The sequence below is a fragment of the Achroia grisella genome, unplaced genomic scaffold (genome assembly GCF_030625045.1).
Source record: "Achroia grisella isolate CSIRO2021 unplaced genomic scaffold, CSIRO_AGI_Agris_v1 utg782, whole genome shotgun sequence".
NCBI classification, from domain to species: domain Eukaryota; kingdom Metazoa; phylum Arthropoda; class Insecta; order Lepidoptera; family Pyralidae; genus Achroia; species Achroia grisella.
In genome coordinates this window covers 5,431,071-5,455,416 of record NW_026713022.1, presented here as the reverse complement: position 1 = coordinate 5,455,416, position 24,346 = coordinate 5,431,071, and the positions used below count along the sequence as shown (strand labels likewise).

Sequence of the window (24,346 nt, the reverse complement as noted above, 5' to 3'; positions counted from 1 at the left end):
CAAGAAAATTGTGTGTTGCTTTTTTAAATAAATTTATTCCTACTTTACAATTTAAGTTTAAGTGTGTGAATACAAACCACCGATTAGCACGAATTCAATTAAATAATCAAATAGAAAAAATATTGAATACACAACAACTGGTTAAACAATTAATAAGAGGAAAACAGTCATAGTAGTAATGTATTTAGTGACATCAACCCTTCCGATAACAAATAGAAAACTCGTGCCGAGGATGCTGCTCGATTTTTAATTTGTACTCAAGGACGATCAAACAAACAAGATGGGAGGAGGAAAAAGTAAAAACAGCAGGGAAACTATGGATCAGAATCACTCAAGACGGAACAGAGTGGAAAAGATTAGAGGAGGTCTTTGCTTGAAAGCAAGCAGATGACAGAACTACTAGATATAGGGTGAACAGTAAAAAAAATTACATCTGAATAAAGGGCTATAATAAAAAAACACTAGTTGTACCCGCGGTTTGATCCACATGAAATTTATAGCCTATGTGTTATTCTGATGTATAAGGTAACTTACGGTAAAATTACATCAAAATCCGTTAAAGTTTTTGCATGAAAGAAAGAGAACATTCATCCAACCATCTATCCATCCATACTCACAAACTTTTGTGTTTATAATATTAATGATAGCCTCGGTGGTCTAGCGGTTTAGCCCCCTGCATTACTGGGTTCGAATCTTCACACGGTGCGAACATTTGTATTCACGAGTATGATTGTATCGGTCTGGGTGTTCTTTAATGAATATATTTTAAAAAAATGTAGTTAAGTACTTCTATCAGTTATCTAGTACCTATAACACAAGCTCTGCTTACAATGGGACTAGATGGCGCTGTGTTAATTGTCTAGCGTCAATTATTGTTAATAAGATTATGATAAGTTAGAACGCCTGGCCCTCTTTGGATCCCTTTATTCGATATTCCTCATTTTAATGGAGCGTTCGTGAATGGTGTACGTTTCGTTATTGCATTTATTGCATAGAAGCAAATAGTCACATTTTAAAGTTTCAATTATGAATTTGGCGCTCCTCGGTGATCCGCCCGTGGGAACAAACCTCGTTCTCACGGTAACTGATGTAACAGAACCTTGAATGTTTGACAATGGTCAGTCGAGGTCATATTTAGGCATGTACTCGTATTTACAGAGCGTGAAGAATTGCAACTGAAACCATATTTTCAAGGACATTTCATTTCATTGGTATTAGACCAGTTGTCATTATAAATAAAAAAAAATCAAATCTGCAAGTATACTATCAAAACTTATGATAATTAGTATATTATCTTATAGACTATTGAAATACTATTCAGTCAATATAAAAAAACGTTCATTTATGTCTGATTCTCTGCTCCTTTACATAGCATTACCTAATCCAAATAAAAAATACTTTATTGGGGGAAGGGGATTGTTAGTAATAGGGAATAGGAACTCAATACTAGTAATGTAGCATGTCAGGTCGATCTCCATGAGGTTCCCCTGGAAACCAAATGACACTGGTGCCCCGCCATCGTATACCATTGACGCAGGTGGATGCACCATTACATTATCATTAATATAAAATATACATGCGGTTATTCTTAATAGTATCTTGATGTATATACCTCCATAGTCTAATTAAAATAGGTTTATCCTCATCCTGTCATCCTTCACCAGTAGGTCGTCATGAGTGCAGTCGGGTACACAAATTCCCTCACGGAGACAACATAACAAAAAAATATAGCGCAGATACCTCGAGAATACTATCTATCGGCTGATCTGTGCATCGAGCATAACTCGGTAAAAACAGATACCAACCAACAAAACTTCCATTGAATACCGTATGACATATTTGGGGTAATGTGAATTAATGTGATAAAGACAAGTAACCTTGACTTCCTCATTAACATCGACGTGTGCACGGCTTAACTGATTAAACTTGTTTCTAAAGGCGGGTCTATTTGACTGCACGTCGGATAAATGTCACTTGTCGAATAAGCGGCGTTTTGAGTTAAAAAGACTCACCGTATATGGGTACGAAATGTAATCTATATTAATTTTATAAGTGTGAAAGTAACCTAGTCTGTTTACTTGTATGATCTTCATGGCCATGGCTAAATGAGTGAACAGATTTTGATGAGACTCGACTCTTTAAAACTCGACTGAACGAAAACATAATTTATTTTCAAAATCAAATCTTTTATGGTTTATTTTGTCATTGTCATTTGAACAAAAAATCCAATAAGTCATTTAAATGTCTACAGATAAGATATAAAGTCAATTAATAAGTCTAAAATGATTTCTTGACAATTGCTGCCACTCGAAATTCGACACCCTGTCGAGTTCAGGCGCGAGCCAATTAATTAAACGTTGGATCAAAGCAACCTTGTAGAATGGACACCCTGCGGCGCTTTATACCTGGGGTGGTTCAGACTCATTCAAATGCAAAAACAATAAGTCACATCCATTTACGTACACTGACGGGATACTACCATTAATAAATGAATTAATGAAAAATAGCTAATTATCTGTAGTTAATTTTTATGCGGTCGAAATGGCAGCGAGAGGTATACCAGCGAAATCTCTCTATAATCTTCTAAAAGATCTTGGCCTGTCTAGAACTGCAGTGGGTTATAAATTAGAACGTATATCTGACACTATACTAGCAGGCTTCTACCACATTTGGCTGGGCAAGGAGAAACAGCATAATACTGCATGTAAATAGTAATGGGAACTAGAGGGAGTAGGGCTCGACATAATCATTGAATGGCGAATACGAATTCAAAACCCCATTGAACTTAAATAAATTCAAAACATCTGTTAAATCATATTTACTAAGCAAAGCCTATACACTAAACGATTGCTTGAATGACGAGCGTGCATGGCAAAAAAATAGTAATAAGAAGACTGAAGAGGACGGTAGGGAAAAATATAATAATATAAAAAAAATTACGCTCATAAGCGGCTAAAATGTATTACATGAATATATATATATATATGTTTTTTAATTTTGAATTTGAACTTATTGGACGAACATTAAGGATTAGAATCAGCAGTCGTATAGATAGTCTCTGCCTACACCCGTAAAATTTCGCCGTTAAGATATACCTACGTGTTTACTACACTTATAATAATAATAATAATAATAAAGACATTTATTCAGCATTACAGTATTCTTAGATGCTATCTATCTTATATACTATACAATTTAAAAGCTAAAATTTCAGCTAAAACATACTAGTAACGCTGAATGTGACTCCCGATGTGGTTGGATTACAATGATTGTTTTTTGTAATTGTTTATATAGAAAATTGATATTGAGGAATTATGTATATTTGAATAAAAAAAAAAGTAGTAAAAAAAAAATTTAAAAGCTAAAAGTATATATATATACCACAGTGCTGATTTTCAGTGGGGCCACCACACACGAGAGAGCGTACGTAAAGATTACTAAAGAAAATAAAACGTTAAAATTAAGACCATTTTATAAATAGGTATGAAAATGTATGTAAAGATAAATGCAATTTTAATTAATGTATGTATTTAGTATATTCTGTATATTATTTAAGTAGATATATTGCTATGTAATTATAAGAGAGTAACTCCAAAGTTTGGAGGTTAATTGAATGACTAAATGATTCCATACCACAAAGCAATCCAACAATTCATCGGAGCTCAAAGCATTCAATTCAATTGTGTTCGTTAAAACTTTTTTTGGAAAAGAAAATCCCACCAAGTCGAGATATGCAAGATAAGTGCGCATGCGTCGACATTAACATGGGTACACTCGGCGGAATAAAGAGTCCGCCATTTTGAAATATGTCGAGCCCGTTGTGATAGCGCGGGAAATTAATTGTATGCAAGGATCGCGCATCACCCAGAGACGAGAGTTGTGTTTATTAATGTATTGTAATCAGGATATATGAGTTAAAAATATTTATTTTATCTGTTTACTTGTATGATCTTCATGGCCATGGCTAAATGAGTGAACAGATTTTGATGAGACTCGACTCTTTAAAACTCGACTGAACGAAAACATAATTTATTTTCAAAATCAAATCTAGAACTGTATTGTAGTGGTTAGAATGAATAAAGGACTACTAATTTTAATAATAATAATCTCAGGACAGTTCACACAGCGCCATCTAGACCCAAGTTAAGCTAGCTAAAGCTTGTGTTATGGGTACTAAATAACTGATACAAATACATTGATAACGCATCACCCAGAGACGAGAGTTGTGTTTATTAATGTATTGTAATCAGGATATATGAGTTAAAAATATTTATTTTATTTGTTCTTCACTACATAGTATAAAAGTCGCTGACGCTGTCTGTCCGTCCGTGTGTATGCTTAAATCTTTAAAACTACGCAACGGATTTTGAAGCGGTTTTTTTTAATAGATAGAGTGATTCTAGAGGAAGGTTTATGTATATAATACATGTACACCCGTGCGAAGCCGGGGCAAGTAGCTAGTTTCTAACAAATGTATTCTTAGAATTAACTTACATATCATTGTTAGCTATTTACATTTATATTTTTGGTGGATTTTATACAAAGTCATCTGTATCATCTATTTCAACTGCTTAGAAACTTGACTTGTAGCTGTTTTTAAGATGTGACAATGAAATCTTACTGATATTAGAAACGCGAAAGTTTGTGAGATGTATGTTTGTTACTATTTCATGCAAAAACTACCTACTAAACCTATTTTAATGAAACTTTACAATAATATAGCTTATACCTGATGTATAGTATATAGAAATTCTTGCGTGAGTGACAAACATCGATCATACTTACAAACTTTCACGTTATAATACAGGCTATAATTTAAAAGAGATATTATGTAAGTTGGGCGATATATAATGATAAATGTCAAGTAAGTGTGATGCAGATGAGGTTGCGAGGGTCAGCTATTCACTGAACAAGCTTGCATGACAACTTAGCCCTCCAGAACGCTGAAGCAAAAGAGGTATAACGTCTATCACCTGGCCCGTCACTTGTTTACCATTACAATTAAATCAATAAAACAAAGGCTATAAAAAATGCCTTTATGATACCCATACAATGCATTTCCTGCATTTAGAAACGGATTCAATAGAATCAAAGGCAATACTGAAAGGATTCAATAACAGCAGTACTATATATGTAATATGTTCTATGACACCTAATAAAGATGCAGAAGTCGAACTAATAGAGCAGTTATATTATTAAAAATAAACTCATATACCTACTGCCTGACGACCTCGGTGGTCTAGCGGTCTAGCACACTGCTTTACGACCGATGGTCGTTGGTTTGATTCATGGCACGGCACACACATTTGTATTCATGAGTATCATAGTTTGTATCGGTCTGGGTGTTTTCCATATATAATATGTATGTATTTACAAAGAAAATAATCTATGTATATGTATCAGTTGTCTAGTACCCATAACACAACCTTTAGCTAGCTTAACTTGGGTCTAGATGGCGCTGTTTGAATTATCCTGAGATTAGTATTATTATTAGATAGTAGAGAAAGATTTGACAGACAATTGCGGAAGTGCTTATTATTATGTACTAATATTTTTTTTGTACCTAGAAATTAGTTGACAGTTTATTTGCTAGAAAGGTGTAGGGGTGGAAAGTTGCTGGAAAGGTAAAAAATTCACAAAGAAAATTTGTGTCGCAGAATTCTTTAGATTATTAGAAAACTTTACTTTTTTATATTTTGACATTAATTGTAATATGTCTTCCTCGTGAACCAGAGTATTCCTTGTAATAAAAATTAAATAATTTTCTCAATTCGGCTAGACCACTCTTATCGCTTAGGTGGTATGAAACGATACAGTACCATGCCAGCAACGTACCATGTTGGTCAACCTCCACTAGGTTCCTCCTGGAAACTATATCATTAGAAATCTGTTTGGAAGTCACTTTGATTGCATCGGTATGTCAATTTGCAGTGGCCGCTTGCGAGCTGTCACACCGCGGTCACTTCCAGATGAAGCTGATAAGAACGTCCCGCTGATAAGCGCTGCTGATTTGCAGCTGTCACGTTTATTTTATACAGCGCTAGATTTTGTGAAATTTCTACCTTACGACATTTACATTTCTAATTTATTTGATGAGACTGCTTTTCGAAATAGCAGTAGATTAAAAGAAGATGAAACTGTAACTATTCAAAAGTATATAAAAGTTTATTTGTATCAAGAATTTTTATTCATTTTGTCCAAAGCTAATCAGAGTATTAGCTTGTTATGGTATATGGGTACTAGACAACTGATAGAAATACTGAAAACTGATAAATGCTATACAAAACTATGTAATATTATGTTATCTATGTTTTAGTTATATTATCTGTGGTTTTAGAGATTTAAAGATTTAAGCATACATAGGGACAGACAGGGACTTTGTTTTATACTATGTAATAATGATAATGATTATTCACCATGCTACTCATTATGCATATTAATGCATAATGTGCATAATCAGGAATTATCCCGAGGAGTGTTTAACTCTTGAGTTTCATTGTCGTATGCTCACCCTTAAATTGCACTACAAAGCACTGCAAACAAAGTAATCGTGGGATATGGAATAGTTGTGACAAAGTTCTATGTCATCCTTTAAGTTAAGCTGCAAGAAGAATGATTGGGATCCGCGTTTAGTATCGTATATTATTGATCAGCAACGATTAAATAAGAAAATATCCATTTATTTATACAATTGTTTCTTCATAACTTTTGTCAACTTCATAACGTTAGTCTCAAGTTCGGCCGCACATGGAGTACTGCTCTCATCTTTGGGCAGGAGCACCCGGATACCAGCTCGGTCCTTTTGACTCGGTTCAGAGACGTGCTATGAGAATTGATGATCCCAATCTCTCTGGCGGTATCTCTATCTCTATGGCGGCGAGACTTCGCTTCGCTTTGTGTGTCTACCGATTATACAACGGACTGTGTTCTGCGGAATTGTTCGACATGATGCCTACGGCCACCTTTTACCACCGCACCGCTTGCCATCGACAGGGAATTCATTCCCACACGCTGGAACCTAAGTGGTCTCGGACAGTGCGGTTTCAGAGGAGCTTCCTCCCGCGTACACTTAGATTGTGGAATGAATTTCCTGCCGAGGTGTTCTCACGAAACTACAGCATGGGGTTTTTCACGAAGGGTATATTAAGGTTTTTTAAGGGTCGACAACACGCACGTGACACCCCTGGTGTTTCAGGCGTCCATAGGCTACCATTTACCATCAGATGGGCCGTATGCTTGTTTACCACCATAATAGTATAAAAAAAACCACTTGGCTTTATATTTATTTGATTTAAAAAACAAGAATCGCTTTGTTTTCTACATTACATCTAGTATAATCACGATTATAGCATTTTATTTTATTTATTTATTTATTTTTCAATATACAAATATTATATGTTTATATATTGGACCCCGCACTAGCCGAACCTGTATCGCGGGAGTCCGCAAAAGAATTGCCAAATAATGAATTAACTATTACATATCAGTGAGTACAGTAGCTTTGACATATCAGCCGCGAATTAAGATATTTTAGTTCGATTTCATAAAAAAACATACCAGATTCATTGTTGATTACATAAAAATAAAATAAAATAAAGAGGAAAAACAAGAGAAAATTTCAAGTCTAAGATATTATAAATTTTTTTTGCCTATAATTTTGCATAGTATGTACCTATCATTTGTTTTTCTTTTTTAAATCTTTCTTGTTAGTCCTAAATACTCGCAATAACAGTTTTACTGCAACTAGTAATACTAAAATGATTGCTACAATAAGTGCTAATAGATCTAAATAGTATTTCTTATAGAACGGAACGTGTAACGCCGGGGATCGAAGATGCGGCGCGCCACCCGTACGTATCACGTGCTCCACCCAGTGCACCAACTCCTTAGCAGGTGGAGTGGGCCGGTCATGGTAAATTGCTGAGAGCTCCTTCGCTTTATTTTTATATCTGAAAATTTGATTTTAAAATTAATTAATGAAAGTTATCAAATTATTTTAGTATTGACGACCCGATGATCTAACAAAATATATTCAGTTGAGATCTGCTCAGTTGAATTTGTATACAGAACTGGACGGTAGGGAAAAAATAATAATAATCTCAGGACAATTCACACAGCGCCATCTAGACCCAAGTTAAACTAGCTAAAGCTTGTTTTATGGGTACTAGATAACTGATACAAATACATAGATGTTTTTTACATAGATGTTTATGTCCTACACGATTAATAGATTTTTATTTGATTTGATTGGTTTAGCAGTTTTACTTCCGAAGGTCGCAGTCGCGTTAAATCTGTCGCACCATACAAACATCACCATTTTCATGAATACATGAGTATGATTGTTAGTATTAGTCTGTGTATATTATGTATGTATTATATTTACAACTAGCTGTTTCCCAGTTTCTGCGACTTCGTCAGGATAAGAATTTTAATTTAATTATTTAATGTATGTGATGAATGTTACGAGTATTCAAAAGTGTTTAAATTAAGTTTATTTTGAATCAAAGATTTTCTATTCTATTCTATAATGACTTACTTGGGATTACTGAGAACTTCATCAATAGCTGCTTTAAACTCGTCCAACATGGTGTAAGACAGAGTTACTTTTATAGCAAACCCTCTATTTACAGCTCTTTCGATGTTAATGAACTGATCACCAAACACTGGTATTCCAATGATGGGTTTCCCAAAATGAACAGTTTCGGTTGTGGACAGCATCCCGCCGTGTGTGATGAACAGTATGCAGTTTGGATGAGCTGAAATTAAATTGCTCGATATTATGATATCATCATTAATAATAATAATTCTGCCTGGGGTAAGTTGCCATCTCCTCTCCTTAAGAGGGGAGATGAGATCTGATGATCTCAGATGGCCTCCCATCTCATCTCTGAGATCATCAGATCATTTTTGTAAAGTTTTAATAATAATAATAATAATAATCTCAGGACACATCAGACAGCGCCATCTAGACCCAAGTTAAACTGCTAGCTAAAGCTTGTGTTATGGATACTAGATTACTGATACAAGTACAAAGTTTTTTTTTTCATAAATACATACATATTATACCTACATAGAAAATACGCAGACCGATACAAACAATTATACTCATGAATACAAATGTTTGTGCCGTGCGAAGAATCGAACCCGCGATCATCGGACGTAAAGCGTGTGCTAGACCGCTAGACCACCGAGGTCGTCTATACATAGTATAAAATAAAGTCGCTGTCGCTGTCAATCTCTCAAAGCTACTCGCCCGGCTTCACTCGGGTCTTCATGTATTATACATATAAACCTTCCTCTTGAATCACTCTATTAAAAAAAACCGATTCAAAATCCGTTGCGTAGTTTTAAAGATTTAAGCATACATAGGGACGGACAGACAGCGAGAGCGACTTTATTTTATACTATGTAGATATAAACATTTCTTGAAAAAAAAAACTTTTTCTATAAAATAAACTTCGAGTTAAACATAATACATAATATTAATAAACTAAGAAATGTGCTGTATTTCAGACCTAATATTAACAAATTAATTTCTGTATTAGAAAATCTTAAATCTTCAGTACAATTACTTTACTAGTATTGTATGTATAATCTAAATGATTATTCTACAGTACAGACGAAGATTCATAAGTATAAAGTTTTATACAGGTTCATATCTGTTTAAGGTTTTTAATAACTTAACATTTTTTTTGCCACGCACAACCACATTGTGGAATCACCTTCCAGCAATGGTATTTCCGAACCGATACGATATTGAAACCAAGAAAAGTGCTTATTCCTTTTTAAAAGGCCGACAACGTACTTGCAATTCCCCTGGTGTTGCGGGTGCTCACGGGCGGCGGTAATCACTTACCATCAGGTGGGCCGCATGTTTGTCCCCTGTGCTATAAAAAAAAAGTTACCTAGTATACTGGATTGCGGCGCCCATGACACTATATGAACATTTTTAGGCAAATCCGGAATAGCTTCTTCAAACTTCCATAGCACTGTTTGCTTTAGTTCACTGAAAATTTTCAGGAATCCAAACTTCAAATTATCTGGGAGATCCTTGCTTTTCAGGTTTGAACCCAAACTAAAATAAATCAAGCCATTCTTCGCACTGTCTAATAGTTTCTGCAAGTCCTGTTGATGCATATAGTGTTAATTTCATATTTCTAAATAAGTTTGTGTCTTAGAAATAGAAATAGAAATAATCTTTAATCAAATAAACTTAATATAAGCACTTTTGAATAGACAAGTTTTTTTAACCTACCACTCATTCGGAATGCAGGCTCATCACAAGAAGAACGAACAAGAAACTTGTGTGTTGCTCTTTTAAATAAATATTGAATGAATTATATTTACATTAACAAGGATTAGGCATGCGACAATCAACATAGAAACCGCTACGCACTTAATCTCTGTTCAAAGTTTTATAAGTTTTATTTTAGCAAGTAATGTTAAAGTTGATGTTAATTTTATATTTCTAAACAAATTGAAATTTATTTTAATTAACTCGTCCATCTGATCGAAAAAGACAACCGTTGCTTATATATATTATTAAGGATGATGGATGGATGGAATCCTCATAAATTGTCATTCATGTCGTAGGTTTGATTCCTGATCATTATTTAAAAAAGTAATTATATATTAATGTCTTTCGAAAAAGCCGATTATAGACATGACGAAATTAAAATATAGTAATAAAGAAATAAACAGCTTATTATTAATCTTCTCAAATTATGTATGTATGTATGTATATATGACACTCACATTTGGCAGTGGTTTTACTTTTGTTTCTATATGATAACCTCCAATTGGTATATAGTTTTGCGGTAATCTTATTGGTTGTCCTAAAGACACGTGAGAATTACCTAAAAATAGGGAAACATTGTAGTTAACGTCATAGAATGAGGGTATTTCTTTCCCTCTCATTATTATGTAGGGTCCAATCACATTTCTAAACGAGTCTTCTACGACTCCATCCCAATAACTGAAACATAAAGTATAACATTTAATTACAATTATAGGGAGAAAGGGGATTGTTAGTAATGTGGACTTTATAACCCATTACTAGCAATGTACCATGTCAGGTTGACCTCCACGCGGTCCCACCTGGAAACCATCGTGATAAATTCCTGGTGAATTTGTCACGATGGGCTAACTGACCTGACCTCATGCTCATCTTATCATCCTCCACTGGTGCCCCGCCAGCGTAAACCGTTAGCGCAGGCGGGTGCACCATTCCATTATCATCCACAAAAAAAAACATTCAATTACAATTGACGATCTCGGTGGTCTAGCGGTCTAGCACACCGCTTTACGTCCGATGGTCGCGGGTTCGATTCCTCGCACGGCACAAACATGTGTATGATTGTTTGTCGGTCTGGGTATTTTCTAGGTATAATTTGTATGTATGTACGAAAAAAAATTATCTATGTACTTGTATCAGTTATCTAGTACCCGTAACACCAGATTTAGATAGCTTAATTTGGGTCTAGATGGCGCTGTGTGAATTGTCCTGAGATTATTAATATAATTATCAATAATAATTTTTATCTAGTATTAATTGTATATAATCAAATGTCTTACGAACATTGTTATGTTACGATAACAATGTTCAATGTTTGATGAGTTTTATGAAATAGAACTACAAATAATCTTTATTCAAATAAACTTCTTATTCTACCACTCATTCGGAACGTAGACTCATCACAAGAAGAATGAACGTAACATGATTATATTTAAGTATTCATATAAATTCAATAAGGCAACCGAAATACTGACGAAAATCCTATTAATTAATAGATTAGTAATTTGTTTTATTCTATCAAAAGCAACTGAACAACACACCTACACATATAGACTACTAGCTTTTGCCCGCGGCTTCGCTCGCGTTAATTTATCCCCTTAGGTATAGGGGGAATTTATCAAAATCCTTCCTATGGGGATGGCTACGTTTTAGTAGCTTTGTGCATGCAAAATCTCAGCCCGATTGGTTTAAAATTGACAAACTTTCATCCCCAATTTTATCGCCTTGGGGGTAGAATTAATCAAAATCCTTTCTTAGCGGATGTCTACGACATAACATCTACCTGCATGCCAAATTTCAGCCCCATCCGTCCAGTGGTTTGGGCTGTGCGTTGATAGATCACTATGTCAGTCACCTTTGAGTTATATATTTAAATTTATTTGATATACATATACATATACATATATTGGACGAGCTCGGTGGTCTAGCGGTCTAGCACACCGCTTTACGTCCGATGCTCGCGGGTTCGATTCCTCGCACGGCACAACATTTGTATTCATGAGTATGATTGTTTGTATCGGTCTGGGTGTTTTCTATGTATAATATGTATGTATTTACGAAAAAAAAAATATCTATGTACTTGTATCAGTTATCTAGTACCCGTAACACAAGCTCTAGATAGCTTAACTTGGGACTAGATGGAGCTGTGAATTGTCCTGAGATTATTATTATTATTATATATATCTTAATTTGATTTCATATCCATATACTTACAGATATTGGAACGCTGAGTATACAATCTGTATGAAGAGTCCGGTTACTCGTTCTTCAAAACTGAACGGTGGTATCGTACTTGAGAGACTGTCCGGCACATAGGCTGGATTTGTACTCTCATCGATTAAACTAAGTACAATCCAATCTGGGTCGACGGTAGAGAACCAGATTAAGGGACAATCAAATATAGCAGCTATGCTGAAACAAGTGAGTCAAATTTACAATGAATAATCTGCGGGTCATACAAAGTTATGAAAATTTAAGAAATTATCTTAAATGTTGCATCTGTCTATACGACAGGGATGATGAACATGGACAAGAGACTTAGCTGCGACTTCTTTATTCTATTTAGGCAGGATAAGGGACGAAATTTACACATATACTAGCTTTTGCCCGTGGCTTCGCTCGCGTTAATTGATCCCTTAGAGGTGGAATTTATCAAAATCCTTTCTTAGGGGATGTCTACGTCATAATAGCTTTATGCATGCAAAGTCTCAGCCCGATCGGTTTAAAATTGACAAAGTTTCATACAAACTTTCATCCCCTATTTTATCCCCTTGGGGGTAGAATTAATCAAAATCCTTCTTAGCGGATGCCTACGTTATAACATCTACCTGTATGCCAAATTTCAGCCCGATCCGTTCAATGGTTTGGGCTGTGCGTTGATAGATCACTATGTTAGTCTGCATTGAGTTATATATATTTAGATTATCATTACATAGTATAAAACAAAGTCGCGGTCGCTGTCTGGCCGTCCCTATGTATGCTTAAACCTTTAAAGCTACGCAACGGATTTTAAAGGTTCTTGTAATAGATAGAGTGATTCAAGAGGAATGTTTATATGTATAATACATTTACACCCGGGCAAAGCCGGGGCGAGTAGCTAGTTAGGTAACCAATTTTGTTCGACAGGTACTCTATTGAAAAAGAATACATTACTAATATTTAAGATTTTTGTAAATACAAACAATCAAACAGTATAAAATCATTGAATTCAAGATATTACACAGCAGATCAATGTAAATAAGTTTACAAGCTCACATTACTACAAGCCTACTGCAAGTAAGTTTACATTTAATAATAAAAAAGAAAAAAACAGTTAAAGGCGAGGAAAATTAATATTTGTATGAACTATAGTAAAAGAGTAGCCTATGTCCTTTCTTAGAGTCTAAACTTTGTTTTTTAGTTTGGACTCTGAGACACTATCTGTGATTGATACTCAGATAGTTTAGACTCTGAGCAAGGATGTAAAATCGGTTCAATAGTTTTGGTGAGAAAGTGCGACATTCAAATTATAACACCGTTGGTTTCAAATAAATATAAACTAAAAGAAATAATAACATACCCTGCATAGCTGTCGATAAACATCCACTCGGCCACAACTGCATCGAACTTTTGATTTGTATCGTTAAATACTTTTACAACATTAGGATCATGAACTGTTTTTGTAAATAAATCAATTATGATTTGAAACATTGTTATGGGATTACTAAGGTCTATTTCATTGTTCATTATTCTTTTTACGTCTGAAAAATTCTGTGAAATTTGTAAAATTATAAATTAATTTTTAATTTACGGTCCATTGAATACTTTTATGGTCGTAATCTCTGTAAATGGTGACACCATTTACAGATTAAATTGATGATTAAATTATTTTCCAAAATACAGCACAGAATCAGATGATCACTATATTCTCTCTAATTGAGTTTAAAATTGGATCTGTATGTAATTGTATGAGCTCATTTGAAAAGAATAAGAGCTGAGTTTCTTTTCAGTTTTTCTTGGCTCGAAAGCACTTCGAATTGACGGTAGATTTAGCATATCGTAAGAGTCTATAATAGACCTTTATGAATATAGGTATTTTGATTTGACTTTTGTAATACTCACCATCCATGATATCAAAATTATCACTAACATCTAATTGTTGTAAATTTGGATGAGGATCCTTGACTGGAAAAGGTGTGATATATGTGATCTGTAAAGAATTAAGGAGGAGAAGTGAGAGTGACTTGCTTTAGGGGCTTCACAAACTCGATTTTTTTTGCATAAATGTCTTCCTAAACTATCCAAGAATATGTCAGTTTGTACCTACGTATGCGTACTTAACCATTAGTTATATACTCGCCTTGCATATTAGAACATTCACATTATATTACAACTAAATACTTTAACTGCAAATATATAAAAACTAGCTCGCGACTTCGCTCGCGTTAATTTATTCCATTAGGGGTGGAATTTATCAAAATCCTTTCTTAGCCTACGTCGTAGTAGCTTTATGCGAGCAAAATCTCAGCCCGATCGGTTTAAAATTGAAGTTTCATACAAACTTTGAACTCCTATTTTTTCCTCTTGGGAGTACAATTAATCAAAATCCATTCTTAGCGGATGCCTATGTCATAACATCTACCTGCATGCCAAATTTCAGCCCGATCCGTCCAGTGGTTTGGGCTGTGCGTTAATATATCACTATATCAGTCACCTTTGAGTTATTTATATTTAGACTGATATTCTGTGAAGTTATATTTATACTTTGGAGAGCAAACGAATTTACTTAGATGATATGGTAATTTTCTATAAAGATTGTTCAATTAACCGGATCAGTTTACCTCATGCCCTGCCTGCAGCAGATGGTTGACCACATTAACACCGAGGATACCATGACTTCTGCTTGGTAAAGGGAATATAACTAAGATTTTGTAAGCGTCGCTTATGCTTGAGAATACTGCTATGGTAACAAACAAGTTAAGCCACTTGACCATTTTCTGGAATGAAAATTAATTATTCAATCTTTTATATAATATTCTCGTGTTACAGTTTTCGTTCCCATACTCCTCCGAAACGGCTTGACCGATTCTCATGAAATGTAGTGAGCGTATTGAGTAGGTCTGAGAATAGGCCAACATCTATTTTTCATCCCCCTAAATGTTAGGGGTAGTCCAGCCCTTATTTTTTTTTTATTTTAAGGCAAAACAACGTTTGCCGGGACAGCTAGTATTACTATAGATTTAGTTAGTTATTCATATATGTAATATCGTTCACACACACAAACACAAAGAGTGCCTATTATTCGTCTGAACAATATAAATTTTTGGTTAGAAACAGGCCGGGTTAGTATTTAATATTGAAACGTTAATTACAGCCTCGTTATACAATATAGATTGTAGTTAATGAAATGTATATAATTAAATAATAGCTCGAAGAGAGCTCCATGAATTTCATTAATATCTGTTCAGCAATAAAAGCAAACAAACAATCACTTCCACTTTCGCATTTATTCGCATAATTTGCTATTGTAGATAGAGTACATAACATGTAAAATTACCTCTTATATGTATTAACTAGCTTTTGCCCGCGTCTTCGCTCGCGTTTATTTATCCCCTTTTTTAAGGGATGCTAACATCATAGTAGCTTTATGCATGCAAAGTCTCAGCCCGATCGGTTTAAAATTGACAAAGTTTCATCCCCTATTTTATCCCCTTAGGGGTGGAATTTATAAAAATCCTTTCTTAGGGGATAGCTACGTCATAGTAGCTTTATGCGTGCAAAGTCTTAGCCCGATAGGTTTAAAATTGACAAAGTTTCATACAAACTTTCATCCCCTATTTTATCCTCTTGGGAGTAGAATTAATCAAAATCCTTTCTTAGCGGATACCGACGTCATAACATCTACCTGCATGCCAAATTTCAGCCCGATCCGTTCAGTGGTTTGGGCTGTGCGTTGATAGATCACTATGTCAGTCACCTTTGAGTTATATATATTTAGATATACGCAATATGATTCAGATGTGATAATTAAAGTACAGGATACTTCATATTTTAATTTGTATATGAATAAATTCTTTTTTTTTAATCTTACATTTATTTAGGGAGTTTTATCATAATATGACAATGCCAGTCCCATCGTATCTTAGTACTAATCTTATCTTCTACTGTAAAATGAAAATAAAATTGCTTGCTGGCGATGATACAGGATCAGATACTATCTGATTAGTACCGTGGATAAATAAGTTCTTGTCCAAGATTTATCATATTGTTTTTAATTTTACGCGTTCATTATTTACACTTCCTAATATTGAGGAAATCGCAGGAATTTAGTTATTGGGTTGATTAAATAAAATTAGTGGTTGGAAAATGTCTTACAGGTACCTAACGATTAGAGGATTTGGGGTCCCGAAATTCTCAGGATTAACAATTTTTTTAACGAATTCATAGTGTTTTTGTATGACACGAAACGAACTTAATCTCTATTTAACATTTATCGGCCATCTTGGATAAGCAGCTGATTGATTAAATTAGTTTACGACGGCGTTGTGTGTGTGTGTACAAAAGTTCGCCGTCACGACGCGGTCCGAAATATGAATTTCGTAGCAAATATTTCGTTGACTATAATCACAACATTTCTTTTGTAGGAATTACCATATTTGTCGAAGTCGATGGTTACGCATACCTACCTACTTGTCTTACATCCTTATAGTTGTAGAGTATTTTTTTAGGTTTCTCTAAGTCAGTCTAACAAAGTTGATTTTCTCAAAGTTTAATTTTTAGTAAGTAACCATTTGTAAACTACAAATATTAGTCTTCAATGAAATTAGAAGCAAATTTTGTTTAATATATCTTTAAAATAAACCTATTACCTATTCTATAATATAAAAATGAATCGCTAAATGTTTTGGTAAGCGCTAATCTCGAGAACTACTGAACCGATTTCGATAATTCTTTTTTTAGAATATTCCTTGAGGTACGAGGATGGTTCTTACGGAGAGAAAAATTTAAAAAAATGCCTAAAAGTGCCTAAAAACAACGCTTTTCTCCCTTTTTTTTAATCCCATACAAACGATTCTTAATGATACTTAAAAGTCAATTTGTCATAAAGTTCAAGTGTAAGTAGAGAGGTTCCGGGAAGGCATGTGTCAATATTAGTCAAAAACAGGTGGTCAGTGGTAAAATGTCACTTGAAATGTACATGTCTCATTGATGTGCATATAATATTACTACAAATCCCGGCGCCCTGAATAGCAGAATAAGTATTAAATAAACTAAAAAATTAAAGAATCGAATGTTAGGCGTTACGAAGTACGCCGGGTCCGCTAGTAGGTAAAAATAGAACGATTGAAAATAATTTACTGACTTTTCACTAAATTAATCCTGGGATTAAAAAAACTAAATCGTATTCTCTAGTGACAATACAATGAGTGTAATCTGCCAAGATGAGTATCGAACAAATTTCGTCATTGTCAAGACACCATGTTGTTTGAATATATCACTGTTTTTACCCATAATTTTCCATATACCCGCTGTTTTTCAGTTCACAGATAATCATGGTTGTTGTAACACTACCTGATACTGTCAAGACACGATGTTGTTTGAATATATCACTGTTTTTACCCATAATTTTCCATATACCCGCTGTTTTTCAGTTCACAGATAATCATGGTTGTTGTAACACTACCTGATACGTAATAATAAATAAATCGTCGCAGGATCCCGTGAAAACTGTCCAATATTTAAAAAAATACTAAATTTACGTTTTGTACAACTTACTGTTTCTCGTTTATTATTCCCACAATTATATAATAATAATAATAATCATCTCAGGACAATTCAGACAGCGCCATCTAGACCCAAGTTAAGCTAGCTAAAGCTCGTGTTATAGGTTCTAGACAACTGATACAAATACACAGATATTTTTTTCGTAAATACATACATATTATACATAGAAAACACTCAGACCGATACAAACAATCATACTCATGAATACAAATGTTTGTGCCGTGCGAGGCATCGAACCCATCGGACGTAAGGCGGTGTGCTAGACCGCTAGACCACCGAGGCCGTCAAACACAACTGATATGAAACATTATAATTATTATAATAATTAATGAAACACTTACAAAATTCTTATTTTCTTCAAAATTCTTCCTTGCAGTGTACTATCTAATTTTAAGTAAATAAATATATTCAATAATGAATATTAACAAATAATTTATATGTATCAACTCAACGAGGCAATGAATATAAATGAAGAAATGAATGAATATGCTATGAATTATATATGTCTTTGGTATCTGTTACTGATAAAAAAATTATAGTAAAATTACCGGAACGATTTTTTTTTCTTTAATCATCATCATCATTGATCATATTGTTATTATATTATTTTTTTTTAAGCTTTATTATTCATATAATTAAAATTTTCATTAATATATTAAGTTAAGACCAATTTGTTTTCTTTATATATATATTGTCCCATATGGTTTTTTTTTGTTAATTTTATTTGTCTGTCTATTGTTTTATTATCACTTTTTTTAATATAAATATATTATCTAGTACTTCAGCTGCGATTTGATACTGCCAAAGTTTTAATTGCTTAATATGTTCCTCTGGAGGGGGTGCTACATTATCGAAATAAATATATATTATATTATATATATATATTATACTATATATATATTATATTATATTATAGTTATATAAAATAATATATATATTATATATAATATTAGATATTTATATGCCAATTTAGTAATAAGGGCACTCCATTGCAACTTAGAATCTAATGTGATACCTAGACATACAGTATCGTCAACAAAATCTATAGGTTTATTGTCCAATACGATTGTTGAATCTACCTGCCTTACGTTGGGGAGCGTAAATTTGATACATTTAGTTTTATTTGCATTTAGTAGCATAATATTAGCAGTATCCCATTTTAAAACAGAAGAGAGAGCACCGTTTACTTCGTCCATATTATTAATATGTCGATTGACTTTGAATACTAATGAAGTATCAGCAAACAGAACTATGTCAGCTATCTTTTCTACCATATAAGGAAGATCATTTATGTAAACTAAAAATAAAAACGGACCTAGAATAGAGCCTTGAGGAACACCCATTTTAACACTAGTTCCCTCAGACTTTACACCATTTATTTGAACAACTTGCATTATATTATTTTGATAAGATTTCATAATGTTTACTGTTTGTTTTGTCATCATGTTTATATTGATTAGGTATTATTGTCTCAATATATAATAAATTATTATAATCTTTATTTACTACTTACAATGACTTGCGTATTTGGTTATTATCATCATCTATAAATAGTTATCATTAGGATAGGGAAAATATTATCTGTAATATAATATAATGTTTTAGGGCTCCGAAGCAACGTAATAGAAACGCAATTCCGACCATCCATAGTAAAAAAAAAATGTTTCGCTTTTTTTGGTTTCCAATGCAACATAATCACGACTTAGTAGTAATAGTTATATAATAATAACAACCTGTACAGTCTGTACACTTCACATGATTTTAATGCAGTTTATAGCAATAGATATAGTGATTTCAGAGGAAGGTTTATATGTATAATAGATGTACATCCGTGCGAAGCCGGGGCCGATAGCTAGTATATTATAAATGTCATGAAAATTATCAACTAAAATTAGCCAGTCTCGAGGGGTATTATATTAACATAATATATCTGTCTAAACGTTTACAATTCGAATTAGGAATCTAAATACAAAAAAAAAAATCTACACTTACTACACTACATGTAATAAGTACAAAATTTGCTTAAAAGTATCTTTCAGTTCCATTATTACGAATATACCTAATTCATTGACAGAAAATAACTTATAAAAGATAACAAAAACTACATACGTGATTGTTTGGAAAACTCGTTCAACTATCTATCCTTTTCTATTCGCAATGCACTATTGTACGAAAGAAAGAGATAACAGAGGTCACAAGTTTTATTTAAAGTCGTGCAGTCGCTTCGCGGCCAGCGGGGACGCACGAGTGCTTTCGAATTATTCTAAATTCGAATTTTCTTTTATTTTCTATTTTTAAAACGATCACGTAAATAACGGTTTTTATTTGTTGTCTATGATTGAAAATGCTATTTCATCTGTGGATAAGTGGTACTTTGTGGTGTAATTAATAAATAGAGTTGTAATATTAATGTGTCTGTGGAGAGTGCAGTTTTGGCGTTAAATTAATTAAAAAACATATATCTTGGATTTCATGATAACAGTAAGTATTTAGATAATCGTAAACTACAATATTGTACATCAATTATTTTCTCAATATAAGTAAAGACGCTATTACATAATTTAAATTGTAAATGTGACTAATTTCATCGAGTAGAAGTATAGAGTGTTTTCTTGCTCTTTTATAAATCATAGACAATTGTAAAGATATAATCAAGTTATTCAAATACTGTACCGATTACATAATTATTATAAAAATAAAATCGACACTGTTTATAGTTATGTTTTCTGTTGCCTTGACAACGGTATCTACGACACTATTCGGGCCTCTATCAGCTTTGTTTTTTTATTATTATATTGTTGCAATTTATTTTTAAATTTATATTAATTGAAATAATATATAAACTGACAGTTAATTTAATGTAAAATAGCTATTGCCTAACATGAATGGATGTCACAAATTTCGCTATGAATGAATTGGTGACAAGTAACAAAATATATAGGTATATGCATGTATAAAATAGTGTCAAATATATGGTAGAGTATATAATATTTTTTTTTTATTGATTTAAAGTATTTATTAAAAATAATATTAGCATTCTACATACCTTCTCTATATAAACTATAAGTGTACGAAATTATATATTTTTTCGTAAAAAGGGAATCAAGTTTTTGCTTCACGTATCTTAATATATAAAATTGTCGTGTCACAATGTTGGTTAGCATATTCCTGCTAAACGGTTTGACCGATTTTTATGAAGTTTTATATACATATGCAGTAGGTCTCGGAATTCACCCGTTACTGAACCTTTTTGTTCAACTTCATTCTGTTTGTTTATAATGTGGCATTAACAAATACATACAACCCTAAATATACACCCTTCTATCACCAACCCCTATTTTTTAATAGCGATTTTAATTTATATGGCAAAAGAACATTTGCAGGGATAATTAGTTATGTACAATTAAAAAAATATTTTAGCATTCTTCATTCTTTCTCTATATAAACTATAAGTGTGCGAAATTTCATACTGCACCGTTTTTAATATTAAAACTGCGAAAGTTTGTTAGTTTTTTGGATGTTTGTTACTCTCTCATGCAAAAACTACTGAACGGATTTTGATGAAACTTTACAGTAAGCTTATACATAAGAATAACATATAGGCTACAAATTTCTGGTAAAAATTCTCTGGTGATCTGTATTACAGGTTATGCCTATCTCAGACACCAGCTCCTCACAGCAAATCGATTCAAATAATAAATTTAAGTATTTTAATATAAAGAATACTACATATATTGTTGCCATCATGTTTGTGAGGAGAAATAAATCATATTATTATTAAATTTCTATAAACGGCAGGCACAGCTAGTAAATATATAATAATATTGTTGCCTATGGGACACAGTCACCTAGATACATAAAATAATAATTGCATTTAATAATGTCTAGTAAGACAAATTCAATATTGTCTACTAGGCACTGCTGTATCTAAACTGTGTCACCCCACCTTACATTTTCCTATTTTTATTTAGTATATAAGATCATTATTTCTATGTACATATTGTCAGTTTATCATTATCTGTAATATACATCGTCTCGACTAGCAACATCGTATTATTCACCCGCAATATTGCCGATGGCAACCTTTTTGATAGTTTTTATGTTTTTTATATATATTTGAATTTTATATTTTGACGTTCTGTTTTTATATACCGTTTGTTTTCTTATGCCATATGGTCTTTATATTTTTGCTAGCGAGCTGATTACATCTATTTTACCTCACCTAGGAACGTGTCTCATTTTTAACCAGCCTTAATACAGTCGATCCTTCCTTCCGTAACAAATATCTTGCCAGAATACCCAATAAACGTTACAGTAACGTTTATAATTATGTTTATTTATATTACAGTAACGGTTCCTTAGTTTGAGATTATACTAAGGTTGTTAGGAAACCTGGCAACCCTAAAGGGCGGGGGTTAAGGCCCGGACACACGATCGATGTCGAGTTGTCACGCGTGACTATCTCGCCCTACCCGCACGATCACGACACTTGACTCTATGGCTTTATTTGCTGCTCTGAGAAATTCAGTTGATTGTCTTACCAGTTCCTCTCAATTTAATCTACATACTGAATTGGACGGTAGGGAAAAATTGACGTGAATTTATTCTATATTTGATTGACTGACGCATCGCGTACAGAATCGCGTAAGTTGGTTATTTATTTATGTAAGTACTAGTACCACTCTCGGCTCATAAATTTACAGCATATCAAATTTAATTCAAAACAAAAATAATAATAGTACTAGTAATAGTAGTTGTATCTCTAAACAATTCGCATATAGCCATCTAATTCCAAGGCAACAGAGCTTTTTTTTTATGGATGATATGTATGATTCAAGTATATGGTTTCCAGGGGGAATCGCGTGGAGGTCAACCTGCCCTCCACGAATTATATGTCGCTGTTTCAAGAGTAATCTATAAACAAAACATGTTTGTACTATGTAATGATAAAAATGTCGCTGTTTCAAGAGTAATCTATAAACAAAACATGTTTGTACTATGTAATGATAAAAAAGTTGTAAACGTTGTTTATAAGCACATTTTGTAGTAGGTAGGTATATTTAGTATCAGCATTGCCTATCAGCTAGTTAATCATATTTTCAGACTAGCTTTATCCCGCGACGTCGCTCGCGTTAATTTATCCTCTTAGGGGTGGAATTCATCAAAATCCTTTCTTAGGGGATGCCTAAGTCTCAGCCCGATCGGTTTGAAATTGACAAAGTTTCATACAAACTTTCATCCCCTATTTTATGCCCTTGGGGGTAGAATTAATCAAAATCCTTTCTTAGCGGATGCCTACGTCATAACATCTTCCTGCATGCTAAATTTCAGCCCGGTCCGTCCAGTGGTTTGGGCTGTGCGTTGATAGATCACTATGTCAGTTGAGTTATATATACATATATATATATATATATATATATATATAGATTAACAAAATGTATCAAGACAAACGATTCTGCTATATACTACTCATTAACATAGCAATCGACAGAATATATAACTTTTTTACTGTATACTTTATAAGTAACACTCAAAATAGTAAATAGCAAAAATGAAATCAAAATTAACATAAATATCAAATTTTAATTAGTTTGAAACGTGTGCTTAGTCGTCTATCGGAAATGTTAGGTGATTATTAAAGATGGGGAAATGTAACGCGTGATCATGGCAACAGGACGCAGAAGGTTAGGATTGAGCAGATATATGTTAGTCCGTATTTACTCCACTAATATAATAAACGTATTATGCCAAGCGTGAAACGTTTTAAAATCACATGTTATTACATTCGAGATTAGCAGCCAGCGACAGATAATGGGAATATTATAATAACCGACCTGCTATTAATCTGCACATCGCTGCCCACGGGAGCCAACCGTGAAATGGACATAACTGCGGCTACAATTGTATGCTCGTTGATTTTACATAGCTTGTTGGACCGTCTGTGAAATTTTTGGGATTTATACCAGCTACTGAATTCAATTTATCAGAGGAGGTATCTTAGATGGGTACTCCAGTCGTGTTTCGGTTGTAGGTTGCAATAAGTCAGTGAAATCTAAATATATATAACTCAAAGGTGACTGACATAGTGATCTATCAACGCACAGCCCAAACCACTGGACGGATCTTGATTAATCTTGATTAGAAAGGATTTTGATTAATTCTACCCCCAAGGGGATAAAATAGTGGATTAAATTTTGTATGAAACTTTGTCAATTTTAAACCGATCGGACTGAGACTATGCATACATAAAGCTACTATGATGTAGGCATCCCCTAAGAAAGGATTTTA

General features: G+C 33.4%; 2 protein-coding genes across 2 annotated transcripts in view; one reads left to right on the top strand and one right to left on the bottom strand.

The window, feature by feature from the left end:
• Positions 1-7,621: 7,621 nt before the first annotated feature.
• Positions 7,622-15,267, bottom strand: LOC131851186 (UDP-glucosyltransferase 2-like). The gene is made up of 8 exons (XM_059201633.1): positions 15,115-15,267; positions 14,396-14,483; positions 13,854-14,034; positions 12,509-12,706; positions 10,756-10,975; positions 9,906-10,125; positions 8,537-8,756; positions 7,622-7,949 (listed from the first exon to the last, which is right to left on the bottom strand). Exons 1-8 carry the CDS (start codon positions 15,265-15,267, stop codon positions 7,676-7,678), a joined length of 1,554 nt encoding a protein of 517 aa, XP_059057616.1. The 3' UTR covers positions 7,622-7,675.
• Positions 15,268-20,519: 5,252 nt separating this feature from the next.
• LOC131851309 (protein phosphatase 1 regulatory subunit 12B) overlaps positions 20,520-24,346 on the top strand; it is a 166,597-nt gene continuing 162,770 nt past the window's right edge. Inside the window, exon 1 of the mRNA XM_059201796.1 lies at positions 20,520-20,539. The gene's annotated coding sequence lies outside the window, so the exon portion shown is untranslated. The remainder of the gene's footprint in view (positions 20,540-24,346) is intronic.

What these genes read in the sequence shown, in the direction of transcription:
- LOC131851186 (XM_059201633.1), bottom strand. Translation starts at nt 15,267, where the DNA reads ATGGTCAAGTGGCTTAACTTGTTTGTTACCATAGCAGTATTCTCAAGC. An exon ending in TAATTTTGATATCATGGATG is followed by an intron (nt 14,035 to 14,395) that starts GTGAGTATTACA and finishes AGAATTTTTCAG; the next exon opens with ACGTAAAAAGAATAATGAAC. An exon ending in TTTATCGACAGCTATGCAGG is followed by an intron (nt 12,707 to 13,853) that starts GTATGTTATTAT and finishes CACTTGTTTCAG; the next exon opens with CATAGCTGCTATATTTGATT.